This window comes from Chiloscyllium punctatum, chromosome 25 (genome assembly GCF_047496795.1).
Source record: "Chiloscyllium punctatum isolate Juve2018m chromosome 25, sChiPun1.3, whole genome shotgun sequence".
Classification (NCBI taxonomy): domain Eukaryota; kingdom Metazoa; phylum Chordata; class Chondrichthyes; order Orectolobiformes; family Hemiscylliidae; genus Chiloscyllium; species Chiloscyllium punctatum.
In genome coordinates this window covers 73026919-73052470 of record NC_092763.1, presented here as the reverse complement: position 1 = coordinate 73052470, position 25552 = coordinate 73026919, and the positions used below count along the sequence as shown (strand labels likewise).

The 25552-nt window shown below is 42.2% G+C and overlaps 1 protein-coding gene across 1 annotated transcript; it reads right to left on the bottom strand.

The window, feature by feature from the left end:
• Positions 1-2462: 2462 nt before the first annotated feature.
• vma21 (vacuolar ATPase assembly factor VMA21) lies at positions 2463-25158 on the bottom strand. Its single transcript, XM_072595557.1, has 3 exons — positions 25054-25158; positions 13020-13129; positions 2463-4458 (listed from the first exon to the last, which is right to left on the bottom strand). Exons 1-3 carry the CDS (start codon positions 25107-25109, stop codon positions 4316-4318), a joined length of 309 nt encoding a protein of 102 aa, XP_072451658.1. The 5' UTR covers positions 25110-25158; the 3' UTR covers positions 2463-4315.
• Positions 25159-25552: the final 394 nt, after the last annotated feature.

Here is a 25552-nt window from a genome sequence, read left to right as displayed (position 1 = left end):
CATTTTAGAGGGGTCTAGGTACACCTTATGGACAAGGGCAATTACTTTAGGATTAACAGAAGCATACATGAATATAAATAAATATGGGATCAATGGAACTGTCAAGAGATTTAAATTCCAAAGTTTGAAAAGAAAATCTCTGGACCTGAGAAATAGCACTTGCAATCTCACACATTATTTGCTGGCATACACTTGCAGGGTTATAATTACAAAATTAGTGCTACAAAAGTGATCCTCAACTTAAAGGTTATCACAATGGTAGCTTGTAAGACTGCTCCGGGTCTTTGGCATAGAGTTTTTAAATACAATTTATGTTTTCATATGAGATTAAGTATTAAGGAACTAAATCCTATTGAATTTTTTTCTAACTTAATATTGCTGATAAGGAAAGACATCCCAAGTATTTCATCTTGCACTCACCAGGACAATTTACAAGCGTACAAGTGCAAATAGGATCAGCATATTATTAGTGTAGGAGCACAGAATGCCAATTGGTTGACAAGTGTATGGTAGAGGCACTGGCATAGAGAAGGCAGCAGTTAGACAACTGGCAGCTGGCTCAAGCTTTGTATGATAAGAACGTTAAATCTAATGGGTCAAAACAATACCTTGAGGAATGAACTGCCTGACGAAACAGACTGCCCCACTCTGTTCAATTTGAACATACACTAGTGCAAAAGCACCGTTTCTTACAGAAAGAAAAAGCGTGCAGTGTCTTTGTAGCTTCCAGTATGTGCAAGTATGCCACATTGCGAGCACAACCGTCAACCCAAAATTGGTTATCACTATTTACAGCACAACCAACTGCATGCCTGATGTTGGCTAGTGTTGAGTTTTGCAAGTTGGGACTGGTTGGGTGTGGTTAGTATCTGGGAGATAGTGAGAACTGCAGATGTTAGAGAAGTCAGACCCGATAAAGTGTGGTGCTGGAAAAAGCACAGCAGGTCAGGCAGCATCCGAGGAGCAAGACAGTCGACATTTCGGGCATAACCCTTCATCAGGACTGCAGAAGGGTTATGCCTGCAACGTCGACTCTCTTACTCCTCAGATGCTGCCTGACCTGCTGTGCTTTTTCCAGCACCACACTTTATTGACTGTGGTTAGTATCTTGGCTATTAAATACATTCAAACATACAAACTAGGAGCAGAATTTGGATTTGGCCTTCAAGCCTGCTTCAATCAATGACCTTAAGGCTGATCTGTTCATGCTCTGAATTCCACATTCCATCTTCATGAAAGGATCAATTCACCTCTGCTTTAAAAATATTCATCAATCTCATCTCTGCCACATTCTCAGGCAGACAGTTCCAAAGTCATACAAACTTCAGAGAATAAATCTCATCTGTCCTAAAATGACAACACCTAATTTTAAAATAGAATCCCCCGATTCTGGATTCTCAAGAATAAACATCCTTTCCACATTCAACTTGCCAAGACTATTCAGATTCTTATAAACATCACTCTTCTGAACTCCTGTGAAAACAAGACCAGTCTATCCAACCCTTCCTCACAAGACAATCATATCCCAAGTATCACTCCACTTTTCTGAACAACCTCCAATGCATTTACATTGTTAAGATCAAAACTGTGTAGTGCTCCAGGATAGTTCTCACTGATGGTCTTTATGATGGAAGGATGCATTTACTTTACTGTTCAACTCCTCTTGAAATAAATAGCATTGCAAAAGCCTTGGTAATCAGTTGCTGTATCTACATAATGTTTTATGACCTATGAACTATTATGACAGTCAAAGGGACTTGCCATTTGATATGGTCTCAGCCATTGGAATGAATGACCTACATACCAAGCATCACACCAAACAAACTAACTCTAATATTAGTCATTTGCATGATAGAACATAGTTTTGGCCAGGGTAGCATCCCATTAGTAGCAATTGCCACTGGTTTTTCCACAGCATTTTGGAAGCGTGGAACAACTAGCTTCACATATCAAGCAAACCTTTGTGACACGTTCACCTCCAGAGTAACTGGAGATGGACTAGATACTTTGCTGGACTGAAATTGGCAGCGTTAGGCCCTTTCATCAGTTTGCACAATATGCAAATCATCTGACTTGCGCTACCCTAGAGGTTGACTTTAATGCATCAATTTGAGCACTAAGCTTGAATGGTGAGTAAAAACAGATATTACTGAAGAAACATGGGTCTGGCTACATCTGTGGAGAGACAGCAGTTAACACTGAATCCAATACCCCTTTAGAACTGAACATCTCTAGAGATTAACATTCTCAGTCGTTACAATATTCAATTTAAATGATGCCTTCACTGCAAAAATAAAAAATAACACAGTAATTCAACTGGAAATGTTATCAATTATTGTCACCATTCAGAGAAGGCAATAGACCAAAGCTCCAACCATGTGTTTTGGTAGATCCCATGACTGAACTTAACATGCAAGGTTTTCCTGTCCTAGCAAAATTCATCTCTCAGTGTAACAATTGAAAACCATTTATCCAGTCATTTATTTTTCTGGTTGCCTGTGGGAATGGATGCCAGCATGTTACATTCGCCTATAAAACAGAAATTACCACTCCCCCCCTCAAAAAAAAATCAGTTAGATGTAACAATGCACAAAGATATGACCTCTTTACATCTTGGAAAGCAATTGCATGAAGCTAACTAAAAATCACATTTAAATAAGTCAGCTAAGTTTTAGGATGAGTGTATGATTACAAAAGCAAACACAGGAATCTATTATATGCCAAAAAGTACATAACAGGCTTACATAAATAAGGACAATACAAATTCCAAATAACTTCTTCACAGTACAATTAGATCATCAGTAACATAACTTTAAAAAGGCAGCTTACAACACAATTTGAGGTTTCATCTAAAAGTTGTTAAATGTTAAGGAAGTTTCACAATTTTTAGTTCATAATGTAATCACCATTTGTCCGAGACACATACCAAGGAGGGATTGTTACTGCAAAGTAACATAACTGGATGGATTTGAATTTATTAAATTCAATAAAAACACTAAACTTCCAGAAAATCTAAGTGATTCTTTGACCAATGTTTCCCAATTTACAATAATGCTCCAATTGTATTAGTTACACAATGATTTAATAGTCTACTCCTCACGTGGGGAAGGGAATGGGTGATGGAGCTCAGCAAGTGTACTTTGTGTTTGATAACAAAAAACATAATATGGACTACCTCAGTCTAGTAAAACCTGATCAATCGCACTGAGAGAATTTGCATGAAAACAATTCTTGTCGCACAGTGCGTCAACATTTTGGCTATCCACTTTAAAAAGTTTCCAAGGTGCAGTCTTGGTTTTATGCTAGTAATTCTAGTGTTACCACCTGGATCTTAGCAAATTCTAGCCTTACAACTGCCATGGAATTTGGAATGTAGTGCGAAGACAGGATTCCATAACTAAATGGAAAACCAAATCCCTCACTTTCCTTATGCAAATCAATCTTGTTTCTGTAAAACCATACAGGAACCAGAAAAGATAAACATGATACATTAGATTCCCTATGGAAGGAGCTCATCGCAAAAGGCGGATTCTTATGAAGCATTTCACATTCTTACAGCCGCTTTCTGAGAATGGAACAAAGATAGCGAAGTTTGAACAGGGATTTTACAAAACAATTTTATATGCAAATATTCTAAATTTTGGGCTCTTTTACATTAACCATTACACGCTTATACAATTATTAATAGCATCCAAGAAAGATGGAGCTAACCAGATCACCTTTAACAATATTGATTACTTCATTGGAATCCATAATTAAGAATATACATTACACTGCAATCATGAATCTAGACAGAAGTAGACACCTACAGGATATTCACATTGCAAATAAACACCATTTCAAATAGACAGTAATATGAAGATTGATTTTCTGAACTTAGGCTCTGCAAACATTAGAATTCCGAGAATTCCTTACTCTTAAACGAGAATGCCTCTGTGACAGTAGCATTTAATTTTATACAGATGTGATTAACATTTGTCAACTAAAAGGTTGACAAGAAACATTTCAAGCTGCAGATGTTACATTGCTAATGCAAATAGTGTACTTTTAAAGTGCATGTGTACAGTCTTGTATTCTGTTGTTGAATTAATTACGAGATGGAGGAATTAAGACATTGTCTTTGAAAGTTGATTTTAGCTTCGACTATACCACAACATTTTTTTTTCCACATTTTGCAGCAATACTTCCAACCTTAAAAGAATCTCATGGGTTTTACAGTCTGCATTTCAGTCACTCTTCTGCCTCTTTTTTGCTACAACCACCAAGATTGAAGCTTGAATGACAACAGACTGATCCCATTCACACACTGTTGCCCTTAATCCTGCTTGCCATCACGCCATTGCCTTGAGCCTTCATTCCATGCCACATATACAAACAAGGCTAGCACAATATGAACAGCCACCACAGCAACAATGGCGGCATAGAAGTAGCTGTCTCTGTTTGACATTCCAAGTGTACCTGAGGGACAAAACAAAAAGGGCTAGTTAAAAAAAAGTACAACTAGACAATGCTACTCTTTGATCCAAAAATAGTGCTTTTCTTTTGAGAAGAGGTTGACATGAAATTGACAATGGACCCTTGTTGCATGGGATGATACTGAAAAGCAAAACAGGTCAAAGAAAAAGATTATTCCGTTTTTGTTAGATTGCAGTAAACAGTAGTGGCCCCAGTGAACCTTAATGCATTTTATTGTAGACTCAGCCTACTTGGGAGTAAATTCTGTGCATCCCCAATGCTATACAAATATCAGCCATGGCTCCCTTACCCAAACAGAAGTCATGGGTTCCACCCCCACTATAGAGACTTGGAACAGATAATCTAGACAAAGATCAAGTTAAACAGAGGCCATGTCTGTCTTCTCAAATTGATGTAAAAGGTTGCTCCAGGTGCCATGGCCAACATTTAACCTGCATCCAACTTCAATACAATACAGCAGCTGGCCATTGATTTCACTGCTGTTCATGTGACCTTGACACATCCAAATTGTCTAGTTTTGCCTATAAGTGGCACTTCATAATCACTCCACTTATTACAAGACATCTTTATTTCCAAAGGGCTTCATGTTTAGCTCAGTCCATTCAATATAGGAGTTGGGATGCTGAGGTTGTACAAGACATTGGTGAGGCTACTTTTGGAGTACCGGGTACAGTTCTGGCTTCCCTGCAATAGGAAAGGTATTAAATTAGAGAGCTTGCAGAAAAGATTTATAAGGGGGTTACCAAGACTGGAGGGATTTATTTAAAAGTACAGGATGGATAGGCTGAGACATTTTTCCCTACAGCATAGGAGACCGAGGGGTGACCTTATAGAGGTTTACAAAACCGTAAGCGGCACTGATAAGGTGATTAGCAGGGTAGGATATGGGAGTTCAAAACTAGAGGACATAATTTTAAGGTGAGAGGAGAAAGATTTTAAAAGGCACCTGAGGGGCATCTTTTTCATACATAAGGCGTCCCATACGTGGAATGAACTACCAGAGGAAGTGATAGAAGCAAGTACAGTTACAACATTTAAAAGGTGTTTGGACAGGTACATGAATAGGAAAGGTTTGGAAGGATATGGGCCAAACACAGACAAATGGATCCAGTTTAAAATCCTGTAATTTTAAATCAAAAATGCCTACAGTCTGAAAATATGCTATCGCAAAATACAAATAACTTATACCTGTACGTGCAAGTTATAATGTTCAACAGTTACCAAATCTAAGGATTCAATTATACTGATGAATTGTAAAAGAGTTTCCATGTCACAACTTTGACTTTTGGTTCCTCAAAATATGTTGCAGAAACAAAATAAGCAACATAGTTGCACAAAAAGCAAGATCCAAACATGTCTTAATTTTCACTTGCTCGTGTTTACTATATATTGAGGCAGTGAAAGTACAGTAGAAAAGGAATGCAAGTGATTGTTAATATTATACTTAAATTTTTATTCAGGAAGGATAGCATACCAAATGACAAAACAGTCCACAGAGGTAGCACAGTAGTAGTAAAACCTTTGTACTAATGCTGAATATTTGGAATTCATTAAGAGTGAGATGCAGTTGCAGATGCAGGAATTCTTTTTTCCTTTACGTAAACATGGAGATCACACGCGACAGATAGCATCCTATTCCAGTCTAGCTTCTCCACTCATGATCTTAGAGATTAACAAGTTTGTGGAATGCAAATATTTTGTAGCATTGCAGTATATTAATAACATTTCATTGTGCTTGAAACATATTTTAAAATTATATGCATCATATTGCACAATATCCATTTTAAGAACTACTTTGCCCATTATGGAATAACATGGTTTCAGATTTTTACTCTAAGCGAAATGGGGTATTAAATCAGGAGGCAATCCAGTTACTCCTAGCAATTCAGAGTAGGTGTCAACTTTGCTTCTCCCATCAATGTAAATACACAGGCAAAAATGGCAGATTGAAGAGAAACTTAAGAAGCACATTCCAGAGCATTAAGGGCTTAGATGGGGTGGAATTTGTTAAGTGCATCCAGGAAAGATTCCACAAGCAGGATACAGAGAGTCCAATTCGGGAAGGGCCAAAACGCGACTTTTTCTTGGGAAATAGGACAGGAACAGGTGATAGTGGGGAGGATTTTAGGACCAGTGACCATAGTTCTATTAATTTTAAAATAATTATGGAAAGGAACAAAACTGGTCCACAAGTTCAAGTTCTAAATTGAGGCAAGGCGAATTTTGATGGAATTAAGACAGGAGCTTGCAAGGATTTATTTTGGAGTAGTTTGTTTGCAGACAGAGTGACCTCCGGCAAGTGGGAGGTCTTTAAAAGTGAGATATCTAGAGTTCAAGGTCCATATGTTCCCGAGAGGGTAAAAGGCAAGGTTGGCAGGAATAGGGAACCCTGGATGACAGGAGATACTCGCCAACTTTAAGGAATGGTCACTGGATAAACATATGGATGAAAATGGTAAGTGTAGGATAGATAGGCTTCAGATTGGTTCTATAGGTCAGTGCAACAGAGGGCCAAAGGGCCTGTACTGTGCTGTAATGTTCTATGTTCTACATTGAGGCTTTGACCAGAAAAAAAAAAGGTGTGGCCAGGTATAAGAAGCTGGAATCAAGGGACTCCCTGAAGATATACAGGAAACACAGGAGTTTACTGAAGACGGAAATCAGGAAGGTGAAAAAGGGGCACGAGATAGCCTTGGTTGAGAAGATTAATAAAGAGTCTTTGGTTTCACCAGAAAAGAAAAAGAAAAACGAGAGAGAGATTAGGGCCCATCAAGGACCAAAGTGGAAATGTATGTGCAAATCTGCAGCAGATGGGTGAGGTTCTCAACAAATATTTCTCCTGTGTTTACCATGGAGAAAAACAAGACGACTTGGGAACTTGGGGAAGTTAGTAGTGATATCTTGGAGACAGCCCATATCTCAGTAGAGGTGGTGTTGGATATATTAGAATGGATAGAATGGAGGTGGATAAATCTCATAGGTATGACTGATCAGGTCAAAGAACACTACAAGAGGCTACAGAAGAAATTGCGGGGTTCCTGGCGGATATTTTGCATCATCGTTAGCCACGGGTGCGGTGCTGGAAGAAGACTAGAGGGTAGCAAACGTTGTGCTATTATTCAAGAAGGGCTGTTGGACTGGAAGCCTGTGACCAGCAGTGTGCCTCAGGGTCAGTGCTGAGCCCATTACTGTTTGTTATAGAACATAGAACGTAGAACAATACAGCACAGAACAGGCCCTTCGGCCCACGATGTTGTGCCGAACTTCTAACCTAGATTAAGCACCCATCCATGTACCTATCCAAATGCCGCTTAAAGGTCGCCAATGATTCTGACTCTACCACTCCCACGGGCAGCACATTCCATGCCCCCACCACTCTCTGGGTAAAGAACCCACCCCTGACATCTCCACTATACCTTCCACCCTTCACCTTAAATTTATGTCCCCTTGTAACACTCTGTTGTACCCGGGGAAAAAGTTTCTGACTGTCTACTCTATCTATTCCTCTGATCATCTTATAAACCTCTATCAAGTCACCCCTCATCCTTCGCCGTTCCAACGAGAAAAGGCCGAGAACTCTCAACCTATCCTCGTACGACCTACTCTCCATTCCAGGCAACATCCTGGTAAATCTTCTCTGCACCCTCTCCAAAGCTTCCACATCTTTCCTAAAGTGAGGCGACCAGAACTGCACACAGTACTCCAACTGTGGCCTAACCAAAGTCCTGTACAGCTGCAACATCACTTCACGACTCTTGAATTCAATCCCTCTGCTAATGAATGATAATACTCCATAGGCCTTCTTACAAACTCTATCCACCTGAGTGGCAACCTTCAAAGATCTATGTACATAGACCCCAAGATCCCTCTGTTCCTCCACCTGACTAAGAACCCTACCATTAACCCTGTATTCCGCATTCTTATTTGTTCTTCCAAAATGGACAACCTCACACTTGGCAGGGTTGAACTCCATCTGCCATTCCTCAGCCCAGCTCTGCATCATATCTAAGTCCCTCTGCAGCCGACAACAGCCCTTCTCACTGTCCACAACTCCACCTATCTTCGTATCATCTGCAAATTTACTGACCCACCCTTCGACTCCCTCATCGAAGTCATTAATATCTGTATCAATTATTTGGATGAAAAGTACAAGGCATGATTAGTAAGTTTGCTGATGACACTAAAATAGGCGGTATCGTGGACAGTAAGGAAGGTTATCAGTAATTGGAGCAGGATCTTGATCAGCTGGGGAAGTGGGCTGAGAAATGGCAAATGAAGAGGGCAGAAAAATTTACAAAAATAGTGCCTGGACTCAATCGTCTGGGTTATAGGGAGAGGTTGGACAAGCTCAGACTTTTTCTTTAGAGCAGAGGAGACTGAAGGGGGAGCTTACAGAGGTGTATAAGATCATGAGAGGCATGGATAGCGTGATTGCAAGGTTTGTGAAGGTTTGTAGCTCAGGTTGAGGTTTAGGGTGTAGGTTTGCTCGCTGAGCTGTAGGTTTGATATCCAGACGTTTCATTACCTGGCTAGGTAACATCATCAGTGGCGACCTCCAAGTGAAGTGAAGCTGTTGTCTCCTGCTTTCTGTTTATATCTTTCTCCTGGATGGGGCTCCTGGGGTTTGTGGTGATGTCATTTCCTGTTCGTTTTCTGAGGGGTTGATAGATGACATCTAGATCTATGTGTTTGTTTATGGCATTGTGGTTGGTGTAGCCAGGCCTCTAGGAGGAATTCTCTGGCATGTCTTTGTTTAGCCTGTCCCAGGATAGATGTGCTGTACCAGTCGAAATGGTGGGTTTTTTTAAATCCGTGTGTAGGGCTACGAGGGAGAGAGGGTAGTGTCTTTTTGTGGCTAGCTGGTGTTCATGTATCCTGGTGGCTAACTTTCTTCCTGTTTGTCCTACGTAGTGTTTGTGGCAGTCCATGCATGGAATTTTGTAGATGACATTGGTTTTGTCAATGGGCTGTACTGGGTCTTTTAAGTTTGTTAGTTTTTGTTTGAGAGTGTTGGTGGGTTTGTGTGCTACTAGGATTCCGAGGGGTCTCAGTAGTCTGGCTGTCATTTCTGAAACTTCTTTAATGTATGGTAAGGTGGTTAGGGTTTCTGGCTGTGTTTGGTCTGCTTGTCGTGGTTTGTTCCTGAGGAATCTGCGCACTGTGTTTTTTGAGTATCCATTCTTCTTGAATATGTCGTATAGGTGGTTCTCCTCTGTTTTTCGAAGTTAGTCTGTGCTGCAGTGTTCTGGTACAGCTTTGTTTGTGTGTGTTGGGATGGTTGCTGGTGTAGTTGAGTATTTGGTCAGTGTTTGTCGGTTTTCTGTATACGCAGGTTTGTAATTCTCCCTCGTCCTTTCTTTCGACTGTGACGTCCAGGAATGCGAGTTTGTTGTCGGTTTCTTCCTCCTTGGTGAACATTATGCCTGTGAGGGTGTTGTTGAGGATGTTAAATGTCTCTTCTATCTTGTTTCGTTTTGTGATGACAAAGGTGTCATCTACGTAGCAAACCCAGATTTTTGGTTTGATGATTGGTAGGGCTGTTTGTTCTAGCAGAAGCGGTAATGCAAAGGCTATCAATCCTGATAGCGGAGATCCCATGGGTGTGCCGCTGGTTTGTTTGTAGACTATGTTGTTGAAGGTGAAGTGGGTGGTGAGGCACAGGTCCACTAGCTTCACGATGTTTTTGTTGGTAATGTGATTGATGGTGGTTGGGGGGTGTGTGATGGTCTCTTCTAAAAGTGTGGTAAGTGTTTCCTTTGCCAGGTCGATATTGATGGAGGTGAATAGCACTGTTACGTCAAATGAGATCATTACTTCGTCTTCCTCTATTTTGGTGTTTTTGATGATTTTTAGGAAATCCTGGGTGGAGTGGATGGAGTGCTGTGACTCTTCTATTAGGTACTTCAGTCTTGCGTGTAGTTCTTTGGCCAGTCTGTAAGTTAGTGTTCCGGGTAGTGAGACTATAGGTCTGAGGGGGGCTCCTGGTTCATGGATTTTTGGTAGTCCGCAGAATCGTGGGGTGTTGGTCCCATTGGGTTTCATTTTCTGGAATTCCGTCTTGTTTAATTGTCTGGAATTGTGTAATTTTCTTCAGAGATATGTAATTTTGTTTCCTAGTTGTGGGGTTGGGTTTAGCGCCACCTTTTGGTAGGTGTTGGTGTCTGCGAGTAGTACATTGGCTTTCTCTACGTAGTCCCTTCTGTTCAGGATGACTGTGAGCCGACCTTTGTCTGCAGGTAATATAACGATGTTTTTGTCTTTTTTGAGGTTTTCTAGGGCTTTCTTTTGTGTGTTCAGTTTGTTTCCTTCTCTCTTTCGGCTCAGAGTAGGTGCAACTGTCTGTCTGATCGTTTGTTGTGTTTCTTCCATGAGATTGTTGTCCTTCAATGTGGTTTCTAATGCCGCTAGGAAATCCTTCCTGTCAGCGTCTCAGTAATTGAAATTCAATCCTTTTACTAGTACCGCTTTTTCTGTGTCTGATAGGGTCCGGTCTGATAAGTTCTTTAGCCATACCCCTGTGTTATCAGTTTTGTCTTTTTTTGAGAGTTTGTCAAGTTTTTTCTTCAGGTCCCGATTTTTCTTTGTCTGTGTTTGTTGTTGTTTGGTGTTTATGGCTTGTTCTACCGTGTCTGTCCATTCTTAATTTGTTGCTTGTTTGAATAACGGTTTTTGGCGCGCAATTTCCCGGTTGTATTTTCGGAGTCTGTGGTGGGCGTCATTGATTAGTTCTCAGAGCATTCTGTGGCCGTTTTGTTCTGTTAAACTTCTGGCTTGAGGTGTTTTTATCGGCAGTTTATATTAGAGACATTTTGGTAGTACCTGTTTTCTTAAACATTCATGCAGGAAGTACAGTTGTTCGCGGGTGGAACTCTCTCGGATGGCATTCCTTTCCCATCTTCGGGTCAATTGTAGCGTGTTGCGCCCATAGGTTTTTGCAAGGTTTGTGTAGGTTTGTAGCTCAGGTTGAGGTTTAGGGTGTAGGTTTGCTCGCTGAGCTGTAGGTTTAATACCCTCGTAGCCCTACACACGGATAAAAAAAAACACTATTTCGACTGGGACAAGACATCTATCATGGGACAGGCTAAGCAAAGACATGCCAGAGAATTCCTCCTAGAGGCCTGGCACTCCAACCACAACGCCATAAACAAACACATAGATCTAGATACCATCTATCAACCCCTCAGAAAACGAACAGGAAATGACATTACCACAAACCCCAGGAACCCCATCCAGGAGAAAGATATAAATAGAAAGCAGGAGACAACAGCTTCGCTTCACTTGGAGGTTGCCACTGATGATGTTACCTAGCCAGGTAATGAAAAGTCTGGATATCAAACCTACAGCTCAGCGAGATAGGGTGAATGCATTCAGTCTTTTTCCCCAAGGTTGGAGAATCGAGGACTAGAGGGAAAAGAATAAAAGGGAAACTGAGGGCAACATCTTTTTGCAGAGAGGGTGGTATGCCTACGGAATGAGCTGCCAGCAGAAGTGGTTGAAATGGGTACATTAATAGCATTTAAAAGGCATTCGGATAAATACATGGATAGGAAAGGATTAGAAGGATATGGGCCAAGTTCAGGGAAATGGGATTAGTGGGGACAGATATTTTTGGTCAGTATGGACTAGTTTGGTGCAAAGGGCCAGTCCCTGTGTTGGATGACTCTATGCACTGTAATCAGGAGCAAGAACAGAGCGGATTCTTCCTTGGGACAGAGCAGCTAATTTAAACATTGTCTTTCTAAGTTAAAACCAAACCGTGGACTAGAATGGTGTTTAAAATATCAAAATAAAACTAGGACAGGAAATAAAAAGCAAGAAGAAAATGGTACAGATTTTTACATTTGAAACCTGCTCATGAGAATCAGGAGATTGGGCTTGAAATCTCTCCAGTTGAAAAGAATTAGAGGTTATCTTACTGAAACTCAAAATTATAAAAGGGTCAACATGGGGGATATAGGAAAAGGGCATTGTCTCACATTAAAGGATATTGATGTGAGGACTGATGAAGGATTTCCGCACTCTCAAGGTAGTGAATCTTTGGAATTCTGAACCAGAAGGCTGTGCACATTCGGAGTTTGTTCAAGAATATTTGATAGAATTCTAGATAAAGAATGCAGAGATAGTATGGGAAATAGAGTTGAACTAGAAAAACAGCCATGATCTAGAAGAGGGGCTGAAGGGCCTACTTCTTGTCATAGTTCCTGTTTATTTGGATACCTTTGAATTACTGCCATCATAAGATCAACCATCTCAGTAGCTTTTTGTAATACTTGACTCCTTTTGGCATTTAAGAAAATCAATTGAAACTATGAAAATACTAGTTCAGGTTTCACAAGGTGGGTATATGATAGGAAGGGTTTGGAGGGATATGGGCCACGTGCCGGTAAATGGGATTAGACTGGATTAGGCTATCTGGTTGGCATGGACAAGTTGGAGGGAAGGGTCTGTTTCCAAGTTAACACGATACAGTTCATCACTCATTGCCAAATCAATGGAAAGAAGCTAATCGTTACAGCAGAAAATCATTTTATTAAGACACTTACCTTCAAACACATAAGACTTTGTCCCAAAATATAAACCAATTGGTAAAGTGATCATTAAGAATGTGAAAAACAGAAGAGTCTTCAGTACCGTTAACAAGGAGCCATCATTTCTGAAAATTAAAAAAATTGTTAACAGATCACATAGTGATTACTGTAAACATGTCTGTTTTTAACAAGACTGCATTAGCAACTTTTCAACTAGTTTTAACCAGAACTACCTACCAAGGCTAAGAACATGAAAGTATAAACCTACAGGCCCCAAAGCAAGAAGAAAAAAAGATTTTCCACCTTATTGTCAAACTCTGAAAAGATCACATCTTTGTTTGTTAAGGACAAGTCCACTTTCTGTATTGCAGAAGGAATAATACTTCAGAACGAGCTTCAAACATTTGGTGGTCATGAAAGAGCATGGCATAAATGCAAAGCTGTCATTTTTTAATTAGCCAGAGTCAGAGATACACAGCATGGAAACAGACTCTTCACTCCAACGTGTCCATGCCAACCAGACAGCCAAACCTAATCTAATTCCCATTTACCAGCACCTGGCCCATATCCCTCCAAACCCTTCCTATTCACATACCCATCCAGACACCTTTTAAATGCTGTAATTATACCTGCCTCCACCACTTCCTTTGGCAGCTCATTCCATACATGCACCACCCTCTGCGTGAAAATGTTGCCCCTTAGGACTCTTTTATATCATTCTCCTCTCACCCTAAACCTATGCCCTCTAGATCTGGACTAGCCAACCCCAGTGAAAATACTTGCTCTATTTATCCTATCAATGCTCCTCAGAATCGTATAAGATTCTATATCACCCCTCACTCGCTGATGCTCCAGGAAAAACAGCCTCAGCCTATTCAGCTTCTCCCTATAGCTCAAATTCTCCAACCCTGGCAACATTCTTGTAAATGTTTTCTGAACTCTTTCAAGTTTCACAACATCCTTCTGGCAGGAGGGAGACCAGAAGTGGCCTAACCAATGTCCTGTACAGCCTCAACATGACCTCCCAACTCCTATACTCAATACTCTGACCAATAAAGGAAAACATACCAAACGCCTTCTTCACTATCCTATCTACCTGCGACTCCTCTTACAAGGAGCTATGAACCTGCACTCCAAGGTCTCTTTGTTCAGCAACACTCCTGGGATCTTACCATTAAGTGTATAGTCCTGCTCTGATTTGTTTTTCCAAAATGCAGCACCTTGCATTTATCTAAATTAAGCTCCGCATGCCACTCCTCAGCCCACTGGCCGATCTGATCAAAATCATGTTGTAATCTAAGGGGACCTCCTTTTCTGTCCACGACACCTCCAGTTTTGGAGGTCAACTTACCAAATATACCTATGTTCACGTCCAAATCATTTATACAAATGACAAAAAGCAGTGGACCCAGCCCCGATCCTTGTGGCACTCCACTGGTCAGAGGCCTCCAGTCTTAAGAGCAACTCTCCACCACCACCCTCTGTCTTCTACCTTCGAGTCAGTTCTGTATCCAAATGGATAGGTCTCCCTGTACTCCATGAGATCTAACCTTACTGACCAGTCTCCCACGGGGAACCTTATCGAACGCCTTACTGAGTCCATATAGATCACATCCACCGCTCTGCCCTCATCAGTCCTCTCTGTTACTTCTTCAAAAAACTCACTCAAGTTTGTGAAACCTGATTTCCCACACACAAAGCCATGTTGACTATCCCATATCAGTCCCTGCCTTTCCAAATACATGTACATCCTGTCCCTCAGGATTCCCTCCAGCAACGTGTCCACCACCAATGTCAGGCTCACCTGTCAAGAATTCCCTAGTTTTTTTTTTACCACTTTTCTTAAACAGTGGCATCATGTTGGCCAACCTCCAATCCTCCGACACCTCACCTGTGACTATGAGTGATACAAATATCTCAGCAAGGGGCCCAACAATCACTTCCCTAGCTTCCCACAGAGTTCTCTGGTACACCTGATCAGGTCCTGGGGATTTATCCACTTTTATGCATTTCAAGGCATCCACCATCTATTTCCCCACATTCTATACCTTCTCCACAGTAAACACTGATGCGAAATACTTATTTAGGATCTCCCCCACCTCCTGCAGCTCCACACGTTGTTACCTTGCTGATCTTTGAGGAGCCCTATTCTCTCCCTTGTTACCCTTTTGTCCTTAATGCATTTATAAAACCCTTTAGCATTCTCCTTAACCTATTTTTGCCAAAGCTATCTCATGTCCTCTTTTTGCCCTCCTGATTTCCCTCTTAAGTATATGCCTAATGCCTTTATACTCTTAACGATTTACTTGATCTCTGCGGTCTATACCTGGCAAGTGTTTCTTTCCTTTTCTTTACCAAAACCTCAATTTCTCTAGTCATCCAGCATTCCCTACACCCACCAGTCTTTCCTTTCACCCTAATAGGAATATATTCTCTGGACTCTAGCTATCACATTTTTGAAGGCTTCCTATTTTCCAGCCGCCCCTTTACCTGTGAACATGTGCCTCCAATCAGCGTTTTAAAGTTTGATTAGATTAGGTTCCTTACAGTGTGGAAACAGGCCATTTGGCCCAACAAGTCCACACCGACCCTCGGAAAAGTAACCCACCCAGATCCATTTACCCTTGACTAATGCACCTAAAACTACGGGCAATTTAGCATGGCCAATTCACCTGACCTGCACATCTTTGGACTGAGAGAGGAAACCCACGGAGACACCGGGGAGAATGTGCAAACTCCACAGACAGTTCTTGCCTATTACCATCAAAATTAGCTTTCCTCCAATTTAGAACTTCAACTTTTAGACTCGATCTATCCATTACTAGCTTAAAAGTAATAGAATTATGGTCACTGGCCCCAAAGTGCTCCCCCATTGATACCTCATTCACCTGCTCTGCCTTATTTCCCAAGAGAGGAAAAGACCATAAGAAACAGAAACAGGAATAGGCTGTCCATTGAATCATGCCTGATTCAACACTCCTCATTTCCACTTTCCTAGTCTTTCCCATAACCCTCAATTCCCCTCCTGTTAAAGAATCTATTTGCAGTATTAAATATACTCTCTCCCTATAGCTCCCTGCAGCAAGGTGTTTCAAAGACTCAACTCTCAGAATAAATGCCTCCTCACCTCAATCTTAAATTGGCATCACTTTATGGTGAGACTATGCCCTTTTGTCCTAGATTCTTCCCTGAGGGAAAACTTCCTCGCAGCATTTCCCTTGTCAAGCCCCTCAAGAACCAAATATGTTTCAAAAAGAGCATCTTTCATTCTGCTAAATTTCAACGAGCAGAATCCCAACCTGCTCAGCCTTTCTCATAAGACAATCCCTCCATATTGGGAAACACCCCAGTGAACCTTGTCTGAACTGCCTCCAATGAAATAAAGCCTTTCCTGAAATAAAGGGACTAAAACGTCTGTCAGTACTTCAGATTGGGTCTCACCAGCATCTTATACAGTTGCAGCAAGACTTCCCAAGGCTTCTATTCCAACTCCCTTGTAATAAGAACAATTTTCCATTAGACTTTCTGATTAATTGCTGCTCCTGTGTACTAACTTTCTAGCACCCAAATCCCTCTGGACTGCAACTTTTTGCATTTTTCTTCTATTTACAGGGCATGAGAGACATATTAAAAGACTGACTCTCATACACCTGTTAAGTAAAGTGCACTGGACGAAGTGGAGAAGTGTCAAGATATAAATGCAGAACACAAATTGGCATTTTGAAACAGTTGGATTTTAACCTGGATATATCATGAAGTTATGGTTGGATGCATCACAGACTGAAGGAAGTCTCTGTGGACTACTTTTCAATCCTCCTTATAAATAAATAACACATTGGGGCAATAGCACTACTTAAGAGGTTAGGAAGTTGAAACCCAGTATCTTGACCATTTGCAGTAAGAAAGGTGAAATATTTATAATTCATATCAAATTAATGAGCACTAAGGAGACAAATAATCTCAGGATAAGTACAAATATTCGAGTTAGGCCATTTGGTTCCTCGTGTGTGTGTTGCAACTGAATAAGATTATGATCATGCTGATCAGAGAACGATTCCAACTTCACCTTCATGTGTACCCTTAATACACTGTGCTTTCTTTGTTAGTCAAGAATTTATCTACCACTAACAGAAAATTTAAAAAGTTTTATTTAATCTTTTTAATTTTTTTTTAAATGACCCCGCCTCCACTACTCTCTGGAAGACTTCTAAAGATTCATGAAACTCCGGAAAAGTTTCTCCTCATCACCAGCTTAAACAGACTTTTAATTTTAAACTGTGTCCCCTAATTTTAGTCTCTCCCACAAGGGAAAACATCCTTTCAGCATCCACCCTGACCAAGTTTCCCAAGATCTTTATAAGATCAACTTGCGTTCTTCTAAACCTGAAGGGATGTAGACTCAACCTCTCATTCAGATAACACCCTCATCCCAGGAATCAGTTAAGTGAGCCATCTCTAAACTGCTTCTCAAGCAAATAAACTCTTAGACTAGGAGAACAATGGACTTGTAAGAGGTTAAAAACAAACTAGCAAAATGGGAAAATGGTTGACAGAAGTAGTTTAATGCAAAGTATGAGGTAATGCGGTTTCAGAGAAAAGAGGTTGAACAGTTCAAAGTGCAAACGTAAATTTGTTCTGAACATGAGTTAGGTCAGACAGCACTGTGCTATTTTGGATACTGTATACCAAATGGATCATTACAGACAGTCTCATTTTTGGAAGCATGCATCTCCATCAAGACTAAACACCACAGCACATCACTTGGAATACCTCACAAAGCTGCACTTCTCTAGTTTCCACGCTAAACATGTTAAATAAGTCATTCCCTATGGACAAGCCCTGTGTATACATAGGGTCTGCTCAGATGAGGAGGAATGCAATTATCACAAAGATTTTGAAGGATGTCCTCATAAGAATGGGATACGATGCTCAACTTATCGATCGGCAGTTCTGAAATGCCACAGCAAAAAACCATAACCTCCTCAGAAGACAAGACAAGGAAACAATCAATAGAATACCGCTAGTCATCCAGTGCATCTATTGAGTCATAGAGATACACAGCATGGAAACAGACCCTTCAGCCCAACTCATCCATACATACCAGATATCCTAACCTAATCTGGTCCACTTGCCAGCACCTGGCCCATATCCCACTAAACCCTTCCTTTTCATACACTCTCCAGATGCCTTTTAAATGTTGTAGTTGTACTAGCCTCCACCACTTCCTCTGGCAGCTCATTCCATGCACGCACCACCTCCTGCGTGAAAGGTTGCCCCTTAGGTTTCTTTTATATCTTTCCCCTCTCACCCTAAAACCATGCCCTCTAGTTCTGGACTCCCCCAACCCAGTGAAAAGACTTTGCCTATTTATCCTATCCATGCCCATCATGATTTTATTAACCTCTATAAGGTCACCCCTCAGCTTCCGACACTCCAGGGAAAACAGCCCCAGCCTGTTCAGCCTCTCCCTATACCTCAAATCCTCCAATCCAGGCAGCATCCTTGTAAATCTTTTCTGAACCCTTTCAAGTTTCACAACATTCTTCCAATGGGAAGGAGACCAGACTTGCACGCAATATTCCAACAGTGGTCCCTCACCAATATCCTATACTCAATACTCTGACCAATAAAGGAAAGCATATCAAAAGCCTCCTTCACTACCCTATCTGCCGGTGACTCTACTTTTAAGGAGCTATGAACCTGCACTCCAATGTCTCTTTGTTCAGCAACACTCCCTAGGACCTTAAGTGCATAGGTCCTGCTAAGATTTGCTTTCTCAAAATGCAGCACCTCGCATTTATCTAAATTAAACACCATCTGTAACTCCTCAGCCCAATTGGCCCATCTGATCAAGATCCTATTGTAATCTGAGGTAACGTTCTTCGCTGTCCACTATACCTCCAATGTCGGCAGCACGGTGGCACAATGGTTCGCACTGCTGCCTCACAGCCCCAGAGACCCGGGTTCAATTCCCGCCTCAGGCGACTCTGTGCGGAGTTTGCACATTCTCCCAGTGTCTGCATGGGTTTCCTCTGGGTGCTCCGGTTTCCTCCCACAGTCCAAAAATGGGCAGGTTAGGTGAATTGGCCATGCTAAATTGCCCGTAGTCTTAGATGAAGGGGTAAATATAGTGGAATGGGTCTGGGTGGGTTACGCTTCAGCGGGTCGGTGTGGACTTGTTGGGCCGAAGGGCCTGTTTCCACGCTGTAAGTAATCTAATCTAATCAATTTTGGTGTCATCTGCAAATTTACTAACGATATCTCTTATGCTCACATCCAAATCGTTTATATAAATGACAAATAGTGGACCCAACACCGATCCTTGTGGCACTCCACTGGTCACAGGCCTCCAGTCTGAAAAACAACCCTCCACCACCACCCTCTGTCTTCTACCTTCAAGCCAGTTCTGTATCCAAATGGCGAATTCTCCCTGTATTCCATGAGATTTAACCTTGCTAACCAGTCTCCCATGGGGAACCTTGTCAAATGCCTTATTGAAGTCCATATAGATCATGTCTACCACTCTGCCCTCATCAATCTTCTTTGTTACTGCTTCAAAAAACTCAATCAAGTTTGTGAGACATGATTTCTCATGCACAAAGCCATGTTGACTATTCCTAGTCAGTCCTTGCCTTTCCAAATACATGTACATCCTGTCCCTCAGGATTCCCTCCAACAGCTTGCTCACCACCGATGTCAGGCTCACTGGTCAATAGTTCCCTGGCTTGTCCTTACCACCTTTCTTAAATAGTGGTATAGCATTCGCCAACCTCCAGTCTTCTGACTAGTGACAATACAAATATCTCAGCAAGGGGCACAACAATCACTTCCCTAGCGTCCCACAGAGTTCTGGGGTACACCTGAGCAGGTCTGAGGGTTTATCCACTTTTACGCATGTCAAGACATCCAGCAGGTCCTCCTCTGTAATATGAAGATTTTTTTAACATGTCACCATCTATTTCCCTACATTCTATATCTTCCATGTCCTTCTCCTCAGTAAACACGGAGACAAAATACTTGTTTAGTATCTCCCCCATCTCCTATGGGGCTGATCTTTGAAGGGCATTATTCTCTTTCCCATTTAGCCTTTTGTCCTTGATGTATTTGTAAAACCTCTTTGGATTCTCCTTAACTCTATTTGCCAAAGCTATCTAGTGCTCTTTTCACCCTCCAGATTTCCCTCAAGTATATTCCTACTGCCGTTTATACTCTAAGGATTCACTCGACCTATCCTCTCTGTACCTGACATATGTTTCCTTCCTTTTCTTAACCAAACCCTCAATTTCTCTAGTCACCCAGCATTCTCTATACCTATCAGCCTTTCCTTTCACCCTAAAAGGAATATACTTTCTTTGGATTCTCGTTATCTCATTTCTGAAGGCTTCCCATTTTCCAGCTGTCCCTTTACCTGCGAACATCTATCCCCAATCAGCTTTTCAAAGTTCTTGTCTGATACTGTCAAAATTAGCCTTCCTCCAATTTAGAACTACTTCCCCACAGCAGAGAGACTATGCCATGTTCTTTGCAGCCTCTAACACGTCATTGATGACGTTAAGCATCTCGCCAAGATCACTCCTACTCCTTCAAAGCAACCACCAAACCTTAAACAGGCTACTGTCTGCAGCACACTACACAGCCTTCAGGACATCGACCATAACACCACACAACCTTACAAGACATTTCAGATACTCGACATGGATACTACCATCACAAGTGGTAACACCACCAACCACGTACATGGCAGATACTCATGCAGCTCAGCCAATGTTGTCCATCTCATACATTAAAGGAAAGGATGACCTGAGGCATGGTATATAGACAAGACAATGCAGACGGTATGACAATGGACAAATGGGCACCAAGAAACAAATACCAGACAGGGGTGTTCCCTCTAAATCGAGGAACACTTCAATGTTCAAGGACATTTGATCTGTGAGTCAGCACCTCCCCCCACCAAGACAGCCTTCGAGATACACAACACCACCGAATCACCAAGCACGCCCCCTACAACCCACCCTCCCATCCTGGCACTTTCCCCTGCCACCGCAGGAACTGTAAAACCTGCGCCCACACCTCCTCCCTCACCTCTATCCAAGGCCCTAAAGGAGCCTTCCACATCCAAAGTTTTACTTGCACATCCACTAATATCATTTATTGTATCCGTTGCTCCCAATGTGGTCTCCTCTACATTGGGGAAACTGGGCACCTCTTAGCAAAGCGCTTTAGGGTACATCTCTGGGACACCCGCACCAATCAACCACACCGTCCCGTGGCCCAACATTTCAACTCCCCCTCCCACTCTGCCAAGGACATGGAGGTCCTGGGCCTCCTTCACCGCCGCTCCCTCACCACCAGACGCCTAGAGGAAGAACGCCTCATCTTCCGCCTCGGAACACTTCAACCCCAGGGCATCAATGTGGACTTCAACAGTTTCCTCATTTCCCCTTCCCCCACCTCACCCTAGTTCTAAACTTCCAGCTCAGCACTGTCTCCTTGACTTGTCCGGACTTGTCCTACTTGCTTATCTCCTTTTCCACCTATCCACTCCACCCTCTCCTCCCTGACCTATCACCTTCATCCCCTCCCCCACTCACCCATTGTACTCTATGCTACTTTCTCCCCACTCCCATCCTCCTCTAGCTTATCTCTCCACGCTTCAAGCTCACTGCCTTTATTCCTGATGAAGGGCTTTTGCCCGAAACGTCGATTTTGAAGGTCCTTGGATGCTGCCTGAACTGCTGTGCCCTTCCAGCACCACTAATCCAGAATAAAGCAGAAAATGATAGCCAAGTTCCATACCCAGGAAGATGGCCTCAACCATGACCTTGGGTTCTTGATGACCCCATCACACTTCTGTATCTGTAAAATCTTCCTTATATCCTGTTTTGACCCCAATCACTTTGATAAATTGTTGTGATCTCTCTACCTTAATTACTTGACACAGTTTTGGTTAGGTCTGGTTAGACCCACAGCATGCAACTGTTATACCCATCATGTTTTTCCAGTCATTCCAGTCTCCAGCAACACCTTATTGTTAATTTTTTGTAATTACCTCTCTGCCTCATTTAATCGAATTATAGGTCATCCATTCACTTGTTATTCGGCCGTTGATACCTTACTCACCGTCTGACACCTTCGATCACGTTCAGAGTTATTATGCTACACCCCACTCACCATTTGTTTGGTCTTTTTGACCTTGATCCCTCTGCCTATAAATTCTGTATCTGTGTGCTTCTCTCTCACTTTACCTGACAAAGGGGATATGCTCCGAAAGCTTGTCATTCCAAATAAACCTGCTGGACAATACCCATGTGGCTTCTGACTTTGTCCACCCCAGTCCAACACTGCCATCTCCACATCAACTTAAACAGCTTAACATAACATGAGCCATAAGGTGCAGTTTAAGTCTTATTGAACATGGATCAGTGTGCTATTGTTGTGAAGGTTTGTAGCTCAGGTTCTGGTTCAGGTTGAAGTTTGCTCGCTGAGCTGGAAGGTTTGTCACAGAGGTTTTGTCACCATGCTCGGTAACAGTGAGCCTCCGGTGAAGCGCTGGTGTTCTGTCCCACTTGTTATTTAAGTGCCTTGGTCTGTTGAGGTGGGTGATATCACCTCTGGTTCTTTTTGAGTGGTTGGTAAATGGGGCCCAAATCAATGTTTGATGAAGTTCCGGTTTGAATGCCAGGCCTCAAGGAATTCCCATGCATGTCTTTGTGTAGCCTGCCCCAGGGTGGATGTATTGTGCCAGTCAAATTGGTGCCCCTCATCATCTGTGTGTATGGATACTTGGCCATGTCTTTTGGTGGCTAGTTGGTGCTCATTCTCCTGGTGGCTAGTTTCCTGCCAGTCTGTCCGATGTAATGTTTGTTGCAGTCCTTGCAGGATATTTTGTATATGACATTTATTCTGCTGATTGTTGGTACAGGGCCCTTTAGATTCATCAAGAGATGTTTCAGTGTGTTGGTAGGTTTGTGGGCTACCATAATACAGAGGCGCTAGAGTAGTCTGGTCAGTATCTTCGAGAGGTCTTTAATCTATGGTAGTGTGGATAGTGTCTCTGGGCGTGTCTCTCTTCTTGTTTAAGTTTGTTGTGCAAGAATTGATGGACTGTGCTTACTGGGTACCAGTTGTTCTTGAATACATTGTCTTGGTAAACCTCTTTTGCACCTTCTCCAAAGCTTCCACAAACTTCCTAGAGTGTGGTGACCATAAATGCACACAACAGCCATGACCCTTCAAAATGGTGGAGCAAGTTTGATGGGGTAAATAACTTACTCTTATTCAAATTTTTAATGTTCTTATTCACTATCAAAAATCACCAAGTTCTAAATTATCTCACTGACCAGTAGAAAAGGTCAAACAGCACAAATTTAAGCCAATCACAAAACAGAATTAAAGGAAAGTTTGAGAACATTTCTATCACCATGTATTTCAGCCAAAGTACATAGAACAATACAGCACAGAACAGGCCCTACAGTCCTGTATGTTGCACCGACCTGTGAACTAATCTAAGTCCATTCCTCTACACTATCCCATCATCACCCATGTGCTTATCTAAGGATTGTTTAAATGTCCCAAATGTGGCTGAGTTAACTACATTGGCAGGCATGGCATTCCATGCCCTTACCACTCTGAGTAAAGAACTTGCCTCTGACATCTATCTTAAATCTATCATCCCTCAATTTGTAGCTGTGCCCCCTTGTACAAACTGACATCATCATCCTAGGAAAAAGGCTTTCACTGTCTACCCCATCTAATCCTCTGATCATCTTGTATGTATCTATCAAACCCCCTCTTAGCCATCTTCTTTCCAATGAGAACAGACCCAAGTCTCTCAGCCTTTCCTCATAAGACCTTCCCTCCAGACCAGGCAACATTCTGGTAAATCTCCTCTGCACCTTTTCCAATACTTCCATATCCTTCCTGTAATGGGGTGTCCAGAACTGTACACAATACAAGTGCAGCCACACTAGCGTTTTGTATAGTTACAGCATGACATTACGGCTCTGGAACTCAATCCCTCTACTAATAAATCCTAACACCATATGCCTTCTTAACAGCACTATCAACGTGGGTGGCAACGTTGAGGGATCTATGTACATGGATTCTAGGATCCCTCTGCACGTCAGCAATACCAAGAGGCTTTCCATTGACCCAGTATTCTGTCTTCCTGTTATTCTTCCCAAAGTGAATCACATTTATCTGCATTGTACTCCATTTGCCACCTCTCAGCCCAACTTCAGAAACAAACTATGTAACAGGTTGAAAAATATTAAAAGCAGAATGAAAAGTTTAAAATAGCTGATACAGAAAATCAGTGTTGGATTAATGAGGTGTTGCTGCAAGTATGATTCTATAAATACTTTTATTTTTGCCATATGCACTTAGAGAGGTTTCCTAGAATCTAAAAACTCCCACGAATTGGATTACACTTTAATTACCATAATTCCCCACGTCAGGGGCACTCGTTGCTCACTTTAGTCAGGATTTGTTACCAAACTGATAACATACAGGGCCTGTAGACAACCGAACAAAATAAAAAGGAGTAACTTTGCAAAGTCATTCCTGAAATTGCTTAAAGCTAAAAGTTACGTTCAGTCACATGCTTAAGGAGAATACCCAGAGTTCTCCTACTTCCCCAAAAGTTCCATTTCAAATTTCACCCAGTCTCGGTTGCAAAACCTGTGGCTTCTTTCCCAGGTCAATTCGTGTCTTTACAAACGCCTCCCTAAACAAGAACGGATTGCAACCGATACTTCAGAGAGAGATACAGTTAAAAGCTCGCTCGCCAACTGCACAGCAGCGACTGCAACTGTGAACACACACAGACACAGACACAGACAGAAGGGACAGATAATAAATGTCGCTTGCACAAGGCCTGACAGGGTGATCCGGAACCTTTGTGTCCCGGCCGGAGGCAACACGGACCAAATGGACGGGCGGCCCGCCGCACGGCTGCCTCGGCGGGGATGGTGCCGCGCGGCGCTTTGGCCGAATGGCCCCCGACCGTCCCGTAGCTGGCTTCAGGCTGAAGGCCCGTGGCACTCACCCCCTGAAGTCGGCCACCGGAGCCGTGTTCAACACCACCTTGTCCAAGCGCTCCATCTTGCCTATGACGCACTTCCGCCAGTCTCGCAAGTCAGCTGCCGTGCGCGTGACGTCAGTTCCTGTTCTGGAAGCCAGGTAAGAGGTGCTCCAGGTGTTGTCCCAAGTTCCTGAGTGAGGCTTGATCTGGACACTCAGCTTCAATCCCCACCAGAGTTACTGGGGAATTTAATGAAGTCAATATTTCAGAAATAATGACCATCAAATTGTCACTGAAAAAATCATCTACTTAAAAATCATACAACACCAGGTTATATTCCCAACAGGTTTAATGGGAAGCACTAGCTTTCAGAGCTGCACCTTCATCAGGTGGTTGTGGAGTATAAGATCGTCGGACACAGAATTTATAGCAAAAGATTATTGCTATAAATTCTGTATCTTACAATTGTGTACTCCACAGCCCCCTGATGAAGGAGCAGCACTTTGAAAGCTAGCACTTCCAA